The sequence below is a fragment of the Hypanus sabinus genome, chromosome 20 (assembly GCF_030144855.1).
Source record: "Hypanus sabinus isolate sHypSab1 chromosome 20, sHypSab1.hap1, whole genome shotgun sequence".
In the NCBI taxonomy this organism is placed as follows: domain Eukaryota; kingdom Metazoa; phylum Chordata; class Chondrichthyes; order Myliobatiformes; family Dasyatidae; genus Hypanus; species Hypanus sabinus.
Window position 1 is genome coordinate 13,488,789 of NC_082725.1, and position 15,432 is coordinate 13,504,220.

At 39.2% G+C, this 15,432-nt stretch overlaps 1 protein-coding gene across 1 annotated transcript in view; it reads left to right on the forward strand.

Moving 5' to 3' along the window:
• The window catches only part of dnah5 (dynein, axonemal, heavy chain 5), a 231,373-nt gene that overhangs the window by 159,044 nt on the left and 56,897 nt on the right, over positions 1 to 15,432 (forward strand). Inside the window, exons 48-55 of the mRNA XM_059945127.1 lie at positions 2,284 to 2,406; positions 3,649 to 3,862; positions 3,967 to 4,190; positions 4,945 to 5,143; positions 6,866 to 7,038; positions 9,696 to 9,826; positions 13,767 to 13,920; positions 14,269 to 14,536. Of these exons, the coding sequence (XP_059801110.1) occupies positions 2,284 to 2,406; positions 3,649 to 3,862; positions 3,967 to 4,190; positions 4,945 to 5,143; positions 6,866 to 7,038; positions 9,696 to 9,826; positions 13,767 to 13,920; positions 14,269 to 14,536 (1,486 nt within the window). The remainder of the gene's footprint in view (positions 1 to 2,283; positions 2,407 to 3,648; positions 3,863 to 3,966; positions 4,191 to 4,944; positions 5,144 to 6,865; positions 7,039 to 9,695; positions 9,827 to 13,766; positions 13,921 to 14,268; positions 14,537 to 15,432) is intronic.

Consider the following 15,432-nt stretch of genomic DNA (forward strand, 5'->3'; position numbering starts at 1 on the left):
ATCAAAACATTACATGGGGCATTGAGGCTGAATAAGTGGCAATTACAGTACATTATAAAGAGGAACAGCTATAGAGAACATACAGTGCAGATATCAACAAGGTACAAGATCATAATGAGCTAGATTGTGAATAGTGAGGTAGAAGTAAAGTCAAGAACCCATCTTGCTGTACTCAGAACAATGGAGACAATGAGACAAAGGGAATGTAAGCAGCAGATGCTGCTGAATGGACAGACTAAGTCTTGCTGACAAAGAACTGAACCTTTACTTGGGGGTAAGAATGGAAGAGAGCACAAGAAAATAGCTTACTGTAGAGAAAGAAAACCAGGGGATATTTTTGCTTTTCAATATTATACTGAAATTGTGAACAGTTTTGTCAAAAAGGATCCAGACCTATTAACATATGGAAGAAATCCTGATGGTGAATGGCTAATTTCCATCATATTTTTTAAAAAAATCTCAATTCCTCATATTTCCTGGAACAGAGGTGAAGTCCATTTGAAGGGAGAGTAATGGGGTCTTGGCATCTATGATGGAAGCAAGAGCATAGTTGCACATGTTGGTTGCTGCAGAAATATTTGTGATAAATGCAGAGTTAATGGCAGACTGGGGAATTGAAACTTTGAAAGAGCAGCTGTAAGTGGCTACACAATTTTGACATGTCCTCTCATTCCCTGTTCTTCTCATTTCTGCAGCCTCTCCGATATACCTCCACGACAGCTTAACGAACACCTACTGACTTGGTTCCACTCATATCTGTCAAGCCATTGGGAACAAATCATCTACAATGGTTTTCCTTCCTGCTGTTCAATCTTTACCCTGATTTTTTGCTTGAGGATCTATCCTTATTCCCTTCATATTTTTCATCTAAATGCTGTTTTACTCATCCATATGACATATACTAATGGTTGAACAAAACTTCCTCTGACAAAATATTGGTAAAGTTGAAATCATTATTCTTGGCTCATGTCATGAACTTTGTTCTGTAGCTTCAGCTGCTATCTGAGAGTGAAACAGCTTATTTATAACCTTTGGGCACAAGGTGAATTTTCAGCCATCTATCTGCCCAAAGGCTGCCTGTTTCCATCTAAATCATTTTAGTAGTCCCTATCCAGACACCAGATTATCTGCTGAGACATTTGTCCTTCTCTTTCCAGAATGACTAACTGCATAATTTGCTGGTGGTCATTCCATGTTTTTTTCTGGTTTGTAAGCTTCTGGCCACCCAAAGGTGTGTTCCCCATGTTCAACTCACGCCCCACTCATCATCCTTTCTGCTTGTCACACACCTCATAACAATTTATGGCAGCTATTTGCTACTCGTTCTGCTGAATTGAGTCCCTTGCATGAAAGGTAGGTGATATTCAGTCAGGCAATAAACTGCACGCACATTTATTTTGAAAAGAGGCTCAACCACCATGCTGCTGCAATTTGAAAGCGACAAATGTATCTATGAGAAGAGATTTAAGAACTGCTTTTGAAAAAAATAGTAGATTGCATACAGTATTCTGTCAAAAAAAATCATGTGAAAGTATCAAAAAACTAGAGAGAGAATCTGCAGATGCTGAAAATCCAAGCAACACACGCGCGCGCACACACACACACACACACACACACACACACACACACACACACACACACACACACACACACACACACACACACACACACACACACACACACACACAACCACCCCCCCACCCCCCCACCCCCGCGGGGATCGGGCCAGGCACCATTTATTTGAAAAAGTACAGTCGACATTTTGGGCCAAGACCCTTCGGCGGGACTGGAGAAAAAAGATGAGTAGATTTAAAAGATTGGGGAGGGGAGAGAGAAACACAAGGTGATAGGTGAAATCCAGAGTGGGGGGAGGAATGGAGTAAAGAGCTAAGAAGTTGATTGGTGAAAGAGATACTAGGTTGGAGAAGGGGGAATCTGGTAGGTGGAAATAGAAGGCCTGGGAAGAAATAAAATTGGGAGGAGCATCAGAGGGAGGTGACAGGCAGGCAAGGAGATGACGTGAATGAGGGAAAAGAGGATGGGGACTGGAGAAGGAGAGTGTGGGGATGGAGCCATACCTTTTAAATCTACTCCTCATTTTTTTATCTCCAGTCCTGCGGAAGGGTCTCAGCTCAAAGTGTCGACTGTACTTTTTTCCATGGATGCATCTTGAGCTGCTGAGTTTCTCCAGCATTCTGTGTGTGTTACGTGAAAGTATCTATTATGATTGCATAAAGTATATTAGAATTTCATGAATGAATTTCTATTAATTGTGTTATATAGCGCACAATTGAAAGTTATGTTGATAAGCGAATGGGATCCACTTATGGTCCACCTGCTGGGAAGAAGATGACTGTCTTCATTGATGATATTAATATGCCTGTGATTAATGCCTGGGGAGATCAGGTAACTACTTAGAACTTCTTGCTGCCTAACCCTAACGTAGTATGTTATGGTTAATCATTAGTCTGCAGAGTCGATGACCCCAGGTTTGTAGCCAGGACATGTGAAAATGGTATCACCTGCTGAACTTAATTGCTGGTAATGATATCTAGAAATGGGAAACAAGCAGATGTGGTTGAAGGACCTTGGACTATATCAGCAAGGAGGGAGATGATTTTGGCATCTTTGTACACTGAGGAGTTGTCACTAGACAATGTGGATGAAGTAAAGATCATAGAAATGATGAAGAGGTCCATAGAGACATGCAGATTTCACAAAATCTGGAGGAACACGCACAATATGCTGGAGGGAACTCAGCAGGTCAGGCAGCAACTACGGCTCGAAAGGTCATTGGTTCATTTCTCTGTGGAGTTCCTGCAGCATTTTGTGTGCGTTGCGTACAGATGTCAGCAGCAGGTTTATCTGAAAGTATTCAAGCAGAATAGTAAAATGATCATTGTCCTTTTAATGGGGAAAAGTTATCGGATAGCATTAGAACACTTAACACATCAGTACCATTGACATGAGTATTTTTGTTGCTTAACTTTAATGAAAATATTGTTGAATGTTTGACCTAATGAACATTTTGGGATAAATATGTGAAATGGGTAGTCTATTTGGTTGAATTGCACCAGAATTCAAATTCGTGTCCCTCTCTAAAATTGCCAGTTATGTTTGCTTCATTGAATTCTCTTCTAACACAGGGGCTGAGATTCATTACCTGAGTCTCCTTGGGCCTCATTAGTACAGGATGGCTATTCCTGAGGTTAGCACTTAATTTAACAACACTATTAAAATGTGTCAGTGTTTAGTTGCTTGGCAAGGAAATAATAGGCGACTTTCCTCATGCACACTGGCATTATGGAGCTTTACTGAGCCCATCAGGAGCTCGAGCACTGAGATCAATGCCTTGAAATGAGTAGATCATGAAGGATTCAGACAGTGAACAGGTAAAGCTGTCTGCAAATTTATAAACTCACTTTCATGCTTGAGAGGTGAATAAATCTAATGAGATAGAACTACTACAAGCTGAATCAAGTAGTTTGATAGTGAGTGTCTAAAAGTATTCATTTCCCTTGAATTTACATTCCTTACCCTGAATGTACATGACATCATAAGAAAAGACAACTACAATGTGTAATCTGCATTCTAGAAAGACTTTATATTGAAGGGACTTCAATTCACTTGGCATTTTTCTTACTTCAGGCCACCAATGAAATAGTGCGACAGTTAATGGAACAATGTGGTTTTTACAACCTTGAAAAACCAGGCGAATTCACAAACATTCTGGATGTCCAGTTCCTTGCTGCAATGATCCACCCAGGAGGAGGCAGAAATGACATACCCCAGCGCCTGAAGAGACATTTTTCAGTTTTTAATTGCACATTGCCATCTAACTCCGCGATTGATAAGATTTTTGGTAAGAAGAATGATTGGTGATTTATAAAGTACATTTCAAAGTCTGAAACATTGTTATGAAACCTAATAGCAGGAAATTTAAGCTTCTGATGTTCATCTTTTCAGGTGTTATTGGAACTGGTCACTTCTGCCCTGAGCGGGGCTTCTGTGCTGAAGTGAGAGCTTTGGTAGCCAAGCTGGTACCAATGACTCGTAAACTCTGGCAGATGACAAAGGCGAAAATGTTGCCTACACCAGCCAAGTTTCATTATATTTTTAACCTGAGAGACCTTTCACGAATTTGGCAGGGAATGTTGAATACCTGTTCTGAGGTTGTAAATGATGAAAGTGTGAGTACTGTTTCAAAGATATTTTTATTTTGCTATGCTTATTAGAAAATTTTGTGCCTGTACTCCTTGAAACCATAATGCATAATCAGAATCAGATTTAATATCACTGGCATATGTTGTGAAATTTGTTGTTTTGTGGTAGCAGTACATTACAGTACATAATAATAAAACTATTATACAGTAAGAAATAAATATATTAAAGGAGTTAAATAAGTCGTGCACGAGGAGGAAAAAAAAGTAGCGGTTCTGATGAAGGGTCTTGGCCCGAAATATCGACAGTTTTGGAATGTGGGAGGAAGCCAAAACACCCAGAGGAAACCTATGCGGTCATGTGGAGAACGTACTAAACTTACAGACAGTGGCAGGAATTGAACCCCAATTGGTGATTGTCGGTGCTCTAAAGCATTGTGCAAACCACTAATGTACCTTGCTGCCCTGACTGTGCCTGACGCTCTCTGAAGCTGTACGGAGGCACCACGAGTTGCAGACTTTCATACCAGTGGCAATTCAGATTGCAGTGGATGGTTTTGAACCTCTTTTACTCTAATGTAACATTCTGTCATACTGTCTTATTCTTGTACAACAAACATTTGAATTATGTAAATACAGAGTGCGCTGTTTACATTTCCTTACTTTGAAATCATAGACTGTGTTCTTTGACTTCAGAAGTACTAATTCACAACCAAACTGAGTTATTATTAAAAATCTATATCTTGAATAACTAATAAAATATTTGTTTCTACTCAATGTTCAGGTAGCACTAAAGTTGTGGAAGCATGAATGTAGATGTGTTATAGCTGATCGATTTACCACCTCAGAAGATGTAGCTTGGTTTGACAATGCATTAGCCAAAGTTGTTGAGATGGAGCTAAAAGAGAAAGCCCTAGCAACAGTTGGGGTTGGTGTCGATGCTTACTTTGTGGACTTCTTACGAGATCCACCAGAAGCCACAGGTAACCTGTTCAATTCAAATAACCCATTGATTTGGACCAAATCCAGATGTGTTAATGGTTTGAAGAATTTGTCAAATTTCCTTGAATTTTTATTTTGCTGTTGTAAAATAACTCAACTTTTAACCCTATTATGGTATCAGTCTGATGCTCTGGATTTTCCCCCAAAGTCTCCATCATCTGTCATGTGAAGGACTCACAGTTGGAGTCTGAGGCAAAAACTTCAAAATATCTTTTACCTTCAAAATATCATCAAAAATATACATTTGCAGTAATAGAAAAATCAGTTTCAAGTTCAAGTAAAATGATTGAGGAAATCTGCATCTGCTGCAGTTTTGCTTCAGCAGAAGTCCAGAACCCAGCTTTGCCATTCCCCAGACTTGTTCTGTTCTAGAGACCAGGGTTTTTCACTGCTTGAAGCAAAGCTATCTTTGTAAAGATTTGGTGTGTCAGGGCAGGTAAATTGCCTGACCACAGCTGAAGATACCAAAAAGAAAAATAAATAAAATTAACCTTTTCCCCCACCCACATACCAAAAAAAAATTGCATACAAAGATTCAATGGGCCAACAAAGTAAATAATTTGTAAGTCTTCAGGAGACAGGGCCACTCCTGTCAGACTTTCCAACTATCGGTGATAAACGACACAGTGAATGACATGTCCACCAGATGCTCAAGGTAAGTCAAGCTTCACTTGGTTTTAAATGCTCATTATTGTATGAGTGATTATCAGTTCATATCATCTTTAGGGTAAAGTCCCTCCTCTCCCCAACCGGTCTCCACAAACCATGGCTGAGGTAAAAGAAAGGAAAAAACAACTGCTAATACCTGAAGCGACAAGTCAGAATCAAAATCAGATTTATTATCACTGACGTGTGTCATGAAATTTGTTGTTTTGCAGCAGTACCATGCAAAGCATTAAAAACTACTATAGATTACAATAAGAAATATAAAAAAGGTGCAAAAAGTGAGCGAAATAGTGAGGTAGTGTACATGGGATCAGAAATCTGATGGTGGAGCAGAAGAAACTGTTTCTAAAATGTTTGACTGTGTGTCTTTGAGAAGAAGCCATGTTATGGATGCTGCCTTCTTGAGGCACTGCTTCCTGAAGCTGTCATCCAGTGGCAGGGAAGCTAGTGGCCATGATGGAGTTGGCTGAGTCTTCAACCCTCGGCAGCTTTTATCGATCACGTGCATTGGAGCCTCCATACCAGGCTGTGACGCAACCGGTCAGAATGCTCTCCCTGGTATATCTGTAGAAATTTGCTTGAGTCTTTGGTGACGTATCAAATCTCCTCAAACTCTTAATGAAACAGAGCCAGTAACATGTCTTCTTCATGAGTATATCAATATGTTGGGCCCAGGACAGATCCTTTCAGGCAGCATCTGTTAAGAGAGAAACAAAATTAATGGCTCCTAGATAATATCATTGGCCCTAAGTGTTAATTCCATTTTTTTTCTGTGCACAGATACTATCTAATCTGCCAGGTTCTTTCTGCCCTTCCTGTCTTTATACTGAGGCAGAGATTTAAGGCCAGCCATTGAAGTTGTGGGATGAGGTACCTCAGCACTTGGCACTCTCCTGTGGTGTTAGGGGGCTAGCATGAGTGACAAACATCAAATAAAACTTAATTTTTGTAGCTTAATGAGAAACAGTTCTGTGATGTGAAATGGAAGATTGTGTTTATGGATATGCATTAATGAAAACTAAATCCTTCTGTTGAAGGAGATGAACCAGAAGATGCTGACTTTGACGTGCCGAAAGTCTATGAACTTGTTGGCAGTTTTGATGAGTTAAAGGTTCGGCTAAATATGTTTCTACAGCGATACAATGAAAGCATCCGAGGAATGGGATTAGACATGGTTTTCTTTAAGGATGCCATGACTCACTTAGTTAAGGTAAAAAAAATCATTTGTGTGTAATTTTGATTCTCCATCCTGTTCTCAGGCAGTTTCCTTCTCCACTTGGCCACGATTTGTTTTCAGTATTTTCTTTTCATAATTCAAGTTATTTCACAATATTTTGCTTCTAGGTGGCTTTGTGCCATTCTTAAAGAAACTAACCATACTTTGTGATTAGTGGAATTGCTTCACCTCGCTTCACATCATTAGTGTAGCCAGCTGTCAGTCTATCATCAATCAGTACCAGAATCAAGTTTAATATCACTGGCATATGCCGTTTAATTCGTTGTCATGCGGCAGTAGTACATTGCAATACTTAATGATTAAAAACTGTAATTACAATAAGAAGTATGTATTAAAGGAGTTAAATTAAATAAGTTGTACAAACAGAGATAAGTAGTGAGGTTGTGTTAATGGGCTCAATATCCATTCAGAAATCTGATGGCAGAGGGGAAGAAGCTATTCCTGAATCATTGAGTATGTGCCTTCAGGCTCCTGTACCACCTTCCTGATGGTACCATTGAGAGGAGAACATGCCTAAGTGATGTGGATCCATAAAGGTGGATGCTGCCTCTTTGAAGTATTGCTCCTTGAAGATGTCCTGGATGCTGGGGAGGCCAGAGCCCACGGTGGAGCGGACTGAGTTCACAACTTTCTGCAGAATCCCACTTAGTCATTCCCACTTATTTAGATCTGATCTTCTCAAGAATTACTTGCTAGATAAATTGTGTACTCCACATAAAAACCCAATTGTCTGCATTTTAATGATAATATTTAAATTAATGCTAAAACTAATTTTTCATTTGCTTATTTTGGGGACATTATTAGCATTACTGACTCTATTGTGTAGTACAAAGTAGTAATACTATTTCCTGAACCTTTTAAATATTTTCACTGCTCAAATGTTTATATATACTAAATATATGTATATGATTAATCAACTATTGAAACACCTAGCTAGCGTAGAGGATGTTCCCAATAGTGAAGAGTCTAGGACCAGAGGGCACAAGCTCAGATGAGGAGGAATTTCATTAGCCAGTAGGTGGTGAATCTGTGGAATTGATTGCCACAGACAACTGTGGTGGCCAAGTCATTGGGTATATTTAAAACGTAGGTTGATAGGTTCTAGATTAGTTAGGGTGTCAGGTTATGGGGAGAAGACAGGAGAATGGGGTTGAGAGGGATAATAAATCATCAAATAGCAAAGCAGACTTGATGAGCCAAATGGCCTAATTCAGCTCCTATGTCTTTTGGTCTAATCAATTATGGATACATATACCATACCTTAGGAACGCAAGAATGTTCTGCCACAACTACAGATCATCCGATTGTAAATAGCTAGAAAATTATTCTCCAAAATCCTGCTGAACCACGTTGTAAAGGGTTTCTGCCTAAGAATGGGGATTCTTCAGGAAAGAATGTGGGGTCAAAGACATGGTATGTGCATTAAGTCAACTTCAGAAAATAGTCCAAACTTAACATGGCTTAGATTAATCTGAGGGATACTTGATACAGCCAGCCAGCGTATTTTTGAGTCGTAAAAAAGATGGTTCAGGAACAGTGGTTCAGTAAATTTAGTAATTTAGTTCAATGATGGAATACCTGCTTGCATTGTGGATAACACTGACTCACATGAATTGTTCCCAACCGTTGATGCAGTCAAGCAAAGCTGCGGGATATCCGCATATCTCTTCAATATTATGGTTTCTGCCAAATTTGCTGTTTGTTTTTACAAGATTCTTTACTTTGAGGAGATCACAGGCAAAGCCAAGATGCAGGAAGATGACTGAATCTTCAGTGACATCTGAGTATAACATTGACATGGACTGGTTACAGTTTCATAAAGATCACTTCTGATTTCACTTTCCAGTCTTGTCTCAGTAATAGGACATTACTCTGTGAGGACAGATCCCTAATATGAGGATTTAGGCTTATTTTGTCTTCCATTCAGTGCAGTGCTGTGCAAGACATTGGTATTTAAGTTAAATATTGAATCAAATACTCAAGTCAGTTGGATATAAAACATAACATACACTTTAAAAAAATATATATCAAGTAAGTCCTTAAAAAAAGATTTCTAGCTGGTATTTTGTGAATGCAGTGGAATTATATTATTTGAACAATAATCAATTGCCATTTAGAAACAGCTGCATATGAGCTGGATTCCATTTTCCCCTGTAGAACTGTATTGCTTACAAAGTATGTGGGATCATCCTGCAATGATGTAAATAATGCCTGAAATGGAAAACTTTGGGTATTCCCACACTGACCTGTTGATCTATTTCTTCACTCCTTATGCCCAATCATAGAATCATCAAGTGTATTACATAGAAAATTGCTGCTTAACCCATGGAGCCAGTATGGCTCTTTTAAAACAATGTTCAGATTACTATTCCTCCCCCTTCTTCTCACACAGCCCTGACATTCGGTCCTTTTAATGCTCAGTTGCCTTTGGGAATTATTTAAATTTACACCTTATTTGCAATAGTGTGTATGAAGTACTTCATCAAGTGCAATACAATTAGGGTTATTCGGTGGCTTTGTAAGCAATTCCTAAAAATGTTGAGTTTACTATGTGCAGAAGTTCATCTAATACTTTTCTATCCATGATAAATATATTGGCTTATTAGCAAAATAATTTATTTTATCACTAGATCTCACGTATTATTCGTACACCTCGTGGGAATGCATTACTGGTTGGTGTAGGTGGATCTGGCAAGCAAAGTCTGACTAAACTGGCATCCTTCATTGCTGGATACAGGACATTCCAAATCACATTAACAAGGTAAGGCTTGGCCATTTTTTATTCCTTTTTCAATGACGATTAGTAAATTTAACCTTTTAGAGGATAAGGCTTTGGTAACAACCTTTTAAAAATTTGCAAGTCAGTCTGTAACATTCTTTGACTTCTGCTCTCATTTTCAAGTCAAAAGACTGCAATGTATTTTGAATCATAAAAGGTGAAACGACACATAACACCCCAACTGTTTTCATTTTAAAGTAACTATTGGCACTCCTTGTCTTGTAAAAATTAAGAAGAATGTAATTTATAATTGAATGAGACGACCTTCCACACTTGTACGTCAAAAAGCAAATTAATGTGAGCTACTGAAGGCTTCTGTTCCAACCTGGCAGTTACTTCATTGATCTATTTTGATTAAAAGCCATCAACCAGAAAGGTTAATTCAATTTTTTTTTCTCCACAGTTGCTGCCTGGGCTGAGTACATTCAGTATTTAGTTTGTTTTATTTAAGATGTTTCATCAACACGAGGTAATGTTCCAATGACCAGATGGGAGTAAAAAGAGCTATGGCCTCCTACCTCCTATCTGATACTTATAAATTGTAATGCAATTCTAATATCAAGTGTAAACATAAAAGTTATTTTAGTATCCACGATACTCCACTGCATATATTAGAAACATAGAAAAAGAAAACCTACAACACAATACAGGCCCTTCGGCCCACAAAGCTGTGCTGAACATGACCTTACCTGAGAAATTATCTAGGGCAGGGGTCAGCAACCTTTACCACTGAAAGAGCCACTTGGACCCGTTTCCCACAGAAAAGAAAACACTGGGAGCCGCAAAACCCGTTTGACATTTAAAATGAAATAACACTGCACACAACGTTTTGTTTTGCCTTTATGCTATGTATAAACAAACTATAATGTGTTGCATTTATGAAATTGATGAACTCCTGCAGAGAAAACGAAATTACATTTCTGCATGCAACAGAAACATTTTGAACTCCGAAAAAAAGACGTTAGGTTAAAGGTTACTTTTAAGTAAAATACTCAACGTCTATTTGAGTCCTTCTTGTATTTATGAAAAACGCCAAACTTAAATTTGCCGCCAGCAGCAAACCAAAAATAACGTCAGCCGGCTGTCAACCTGAAAAATAAAAGGACTATTTCACTGAACAATGAAAACATATGAATATACGTAAAATAATAGGCAATTAAAATATTTATCATACTTGGTCAGGTTGACTCACACCTGACAATGCAGTCGTATTCAGTAGGGATGGATCGATGCTTAGGGGAGTGACCGGGAAGGATAATGTGTTTTTTTCCTCTCTGAACTCACAGAAGCGTTTCCCAAACGATGTTTGCATTGCGATGATTGCAGAATGTAAATACTCCGAATTTATCATGTCGTGACATTGTTTGAACTCTCTCAAATTGGGCAAGTGAGACAATGTGCCTTTCTGTAAATCTCTGGCAAGCACTGTCAACTTGTGCTGGAATGCCAAAACATCCTCCAACATGTGCAGGGCTGTACGTCCTTACCCCGTTGAAGAGCTGTGTTCAGCGTGTTCAGGTGCGCTGTCATGTCTACCATGAAGTGTAGCTTTTCCAGCCACTCTGGCTGTTCCAGCTCAGGAAAGTTGAGTCCTTTGCTGCCCAGGAAAGTTTTCACTTCTTCCAGACACGCGACAAAGCGTTTCAGCACCTCCCCTCTGGACAGCCAGCGATAAAAACACGTAGCGGTTGCTACACGCAGTCAGTAAACTGCAGTCAAAGATAGCTTTATTCGAACTAAACAGCCTTGCTTTTAAGCCTCCCTCAACCCGCCCCCCATGGGCGCGGATGCTGCAAAAGACACGTACTCACAAACCCCCATAGGCTATCTCCCTTAGCCTGAACGCTGGCTAATTGTGAGCCGGTTCGGATGTGTCAGGAAATGGGTCGCCACAACATCTTATTTAGATTGTACAAGATCACCATAATCTTCAAATTTAGATTTACATTTCAAAAACTAACAAACTAACATAAAATACATTTTAATTAAATACTGACCATGTAGCGGTGTGCTACACGCAGCGCTAAAATTACGACACGGAGTCGGTAACTGCAGTCGAAGGAAAAAACCTTATTCGAAATCTTCAGCCTCACTTTTAAGCCTCCCTCAACCTGCCCCCCATGGCGCAGAGGCTCCAAAGCTCTGTGCTCGCAAACCCCCGTAGGCTATGTAATTGTGAGTCGGTTCGGATGTGCCAGGAAAAGGGTCGCCACAACCAATTATTTCCCAAAGTAACAGGGAGCCGCAGCACAGACGTAAAAGAGCCACATGTGGCTCCGGAGCCGCGGGTTGCCGACCCCCGATCTAGGGTTACCCTCTATTTTTCTGATCTTCCTATACCTGTCCAGGAGTCTCTTAAAAGACCCTATCATATCCGCCTCCTCCACCATTGCCGGCAGCCCATTCCACGCGCTCACATTGACTCGTACATATCTAGGGGAGACCCCGTCCCCCGCCCAACCTCGTCTCACGGTTGCGTCAGTTGCTGTGCAATGCCACCTGATACGGTCTCAAACAGCAATCATCAGCCAGCACACAATGTACATTTTACAAATTACACTTTATAAACTGAACTAGGTAATTAATGGCGATACAATATATATGAAAGAAAAGAAAGAAAAGGCTCCAAAACTTATCAGGGTTCAGTCAATTCATGCACAACCATTGGAGCTCAACTATTGAAGTCTTCAGTCCACTATTCGATCTTCTCCGACCTCCTTGACCTGCTGCCTGGGACCAACCTCGGTGGTCGACCAGAGCGCATCCTTCCTCGCGACCTCCCCTCCAACTCCCCAAAAATCCGCGCAACACTAGCTTACAGACCCACAAGGGAGAATAACATCTATCCCAATTGGTTAACAAATGAATACAATACTCATTATTAGTAATTATAACCCAAACAAGCTGCGAGAGAAAGCACTCTCTCACCAGTTACCATAACAAAGAAGCATTTTTACTTTTAACATAACAAAGAAGCCATTTTGATTAACATATGCAGTAGCATAAAGAAGAAACCCCTTACAGATGTAAACAGGAAACTTACCCCTGACATTTCTTCTGTACCTACTTCCATCACCTTAAAACTGTGCCTTCTTGTGTAAGCCATTTCAACCCTGGGAAAAAGCCTCTGACTATCTACACGATCAATGCCTCTCATCATCTTATTACACCTCTATCAGGTCACCTCTCATCCTCCGTCGCTCCAAGGAGAAAAGGCCAACTGAACATTTAAGGCCTGGAAGAATTATGACATTAAAGGTTCTGTCATGTATTCCTTTCTGTGACTGTTTTTTTCTATTATGAAGGTATTTCATAAAATAGATTTCCTTTGAATAAGCTAAATACATTCAGTACATACTCTAATTACAGGTAATACATAATAAGATGGCCCCTAAATGTATTTCTGTATGTTCTTGGTCTGTTGCTGTAGCACATCAGTTTCAAAGTTCGATGTTCTGTGCACACAGAGATGCTTTGCTGCACAGCACTGCTGTTATGCGTGGTTATTTGAGTTACTGTCGCCTTCCTGTCAGTTTGAACCAGTCTGGCCATTCTCCTCTGATCTCACTCATTAATAAGTTTTTTTACCCTCAGAACTGCCACTCACTGGATTTTATTTTTGTTTTTTTGCACCATTCTCTGTAAGATCTAGAGACTGTTGTATGTGAAAATCCCAGATCAGCAGTTTCTGAGATACTCAAACTACCCCATCTGACACCAACAATCATTCCACAATCAAAGTAATTTAGATCACATTTCTTCCTCAATTGGTTTGAATAAGAACTGAAACTCTGACCATGTCGGCATGATTTTTTTTGCAGTGAGTTGCTGTCACGTGATTGGCTGATTAGATATTTGAATTAATGAGTATGAGTACCTAATAAAGTGGCCACTGAGTGTACTTTCCCCTTCCTTTTCTCAGGTCATATAACAGCTCTAACCTGATGGAGGATTTGAAGATTTTGTATAAATCCGCAGGTCATCAGGGGAAGGGAATCACCTTCATCTTTACAGATAATGAGGTCAAAGATGAGTCTTTCCTTGAATATTTGAACAATGTTCTGTCATCTGGTGAGGTAAGTTAATCAATTAGTGCTATCAACGCCTTGCCATATTTTTCAGGTCTATAGAGCTCTTATGATTTTTATTACCACTATCACAGTCCTTCTGGTGAAAATATTTGTCATATTTAAAATAAAATCTAGAAAGAAGCACCAATTTCTTCCACCTGCAGTTCATGGGCATTTTCATTAACTGGGCAGGGTAGAAATAGCTGACAGCATTCCCAATTCTTATCAGCTTGGTGTGGGAATGAATCTTGGGTCTAATTGTTGACAGACTGCATGCTCCACCACATTGACTTCCTTTTATTATTAGCTGCAGTCATGTTAACATTAGGTTTTCAAATGTTATTTTGATCTTAGATCTCTAACCTCTTTGCTCGGGATGAACTAGATGAAGTTATATGCAACCTGATACCAGTAATGAAGAAGGAGTGTCCTCGCAGGCCCCCGACTGTTGAAAACTTGTATGAATACTTCATGACTAGAGTTCGTCAGAATCTTCATGTAGTGCTGTGCTTTTCACCAGTGGGAGAGAAATTCCGTAATCGAGCACTCAAGTTTCCAGCGCTCATTTCAGGCTGCACCATTAACTGGTTCAGTCGTTGGCCCAAAGATGCCCTTGTTGCTGGTAGGTTGAAGCACATAACATCAGATTGACAAAGTTACTAATGTTGTTTAAATTTGAGAAGAATATATCATTCAAATATTTGATGAGTAATATGGAACTGTGAAGGGAATTTTCTGATGGTTAACTTTTGGTTTGAGCACTGAAGGTGCTCAATGTATTTTAAAGCAGGTATTTAAATGTGCTAAAATGAAGCAATTCAAAGAGGAATTTGAGACATGTTCTCAGAGGTGTTTGTACAAATTAACATCTAGCAGGCGACAGTAACATTTGTCTATTTAAGATGTAGATTTGTTTAATGAATTTTATCATTCTTGCTGTGTGTTGCTGGAGTAAACATATAATTTTAGAATAAGCTTTAGTACCAGTAACACGGTGAGTGTTTTCATGCTCTCTGTAATGATGTTTTTATCCTGGGGATTCCTCTTGTATTTAATGAATGATATCAAACATGGGACTGTGAGATAGTTGCTTTTGATTAAGTGTTCTGAGGAGTCTTACTAAATAACTAAAGTCTTAATTTCTTGTTGTATTAAAATAATTCTGAAATAAACAAATGGTTTAAGAATGAAAAAAATTAGTTTTAATCTAAAATAATCACAATTTATATTTCTGTGATGATAGCTATCAACAGCCAACTGTCTCGGAGATTCAAAAGAGCATCATTGGATACCTTTAATTCTTATAATGATATCCAATTAGCTTTTGAAGGAATCTAATGTGTAATCAACTTTTATACTTGTTTATATTGTTTCACTTTTATAATAAAATTATTTTTCAAGAGCTGACTTTTCTTCTTGTTAGTGTTGCGGTAGTTAATAGAGTATTTCTATATCACTCAGTTACCCACTCCCACTTGGGAGGCATTCACGTACTGTACAGGCGAGGTTATCAATAAA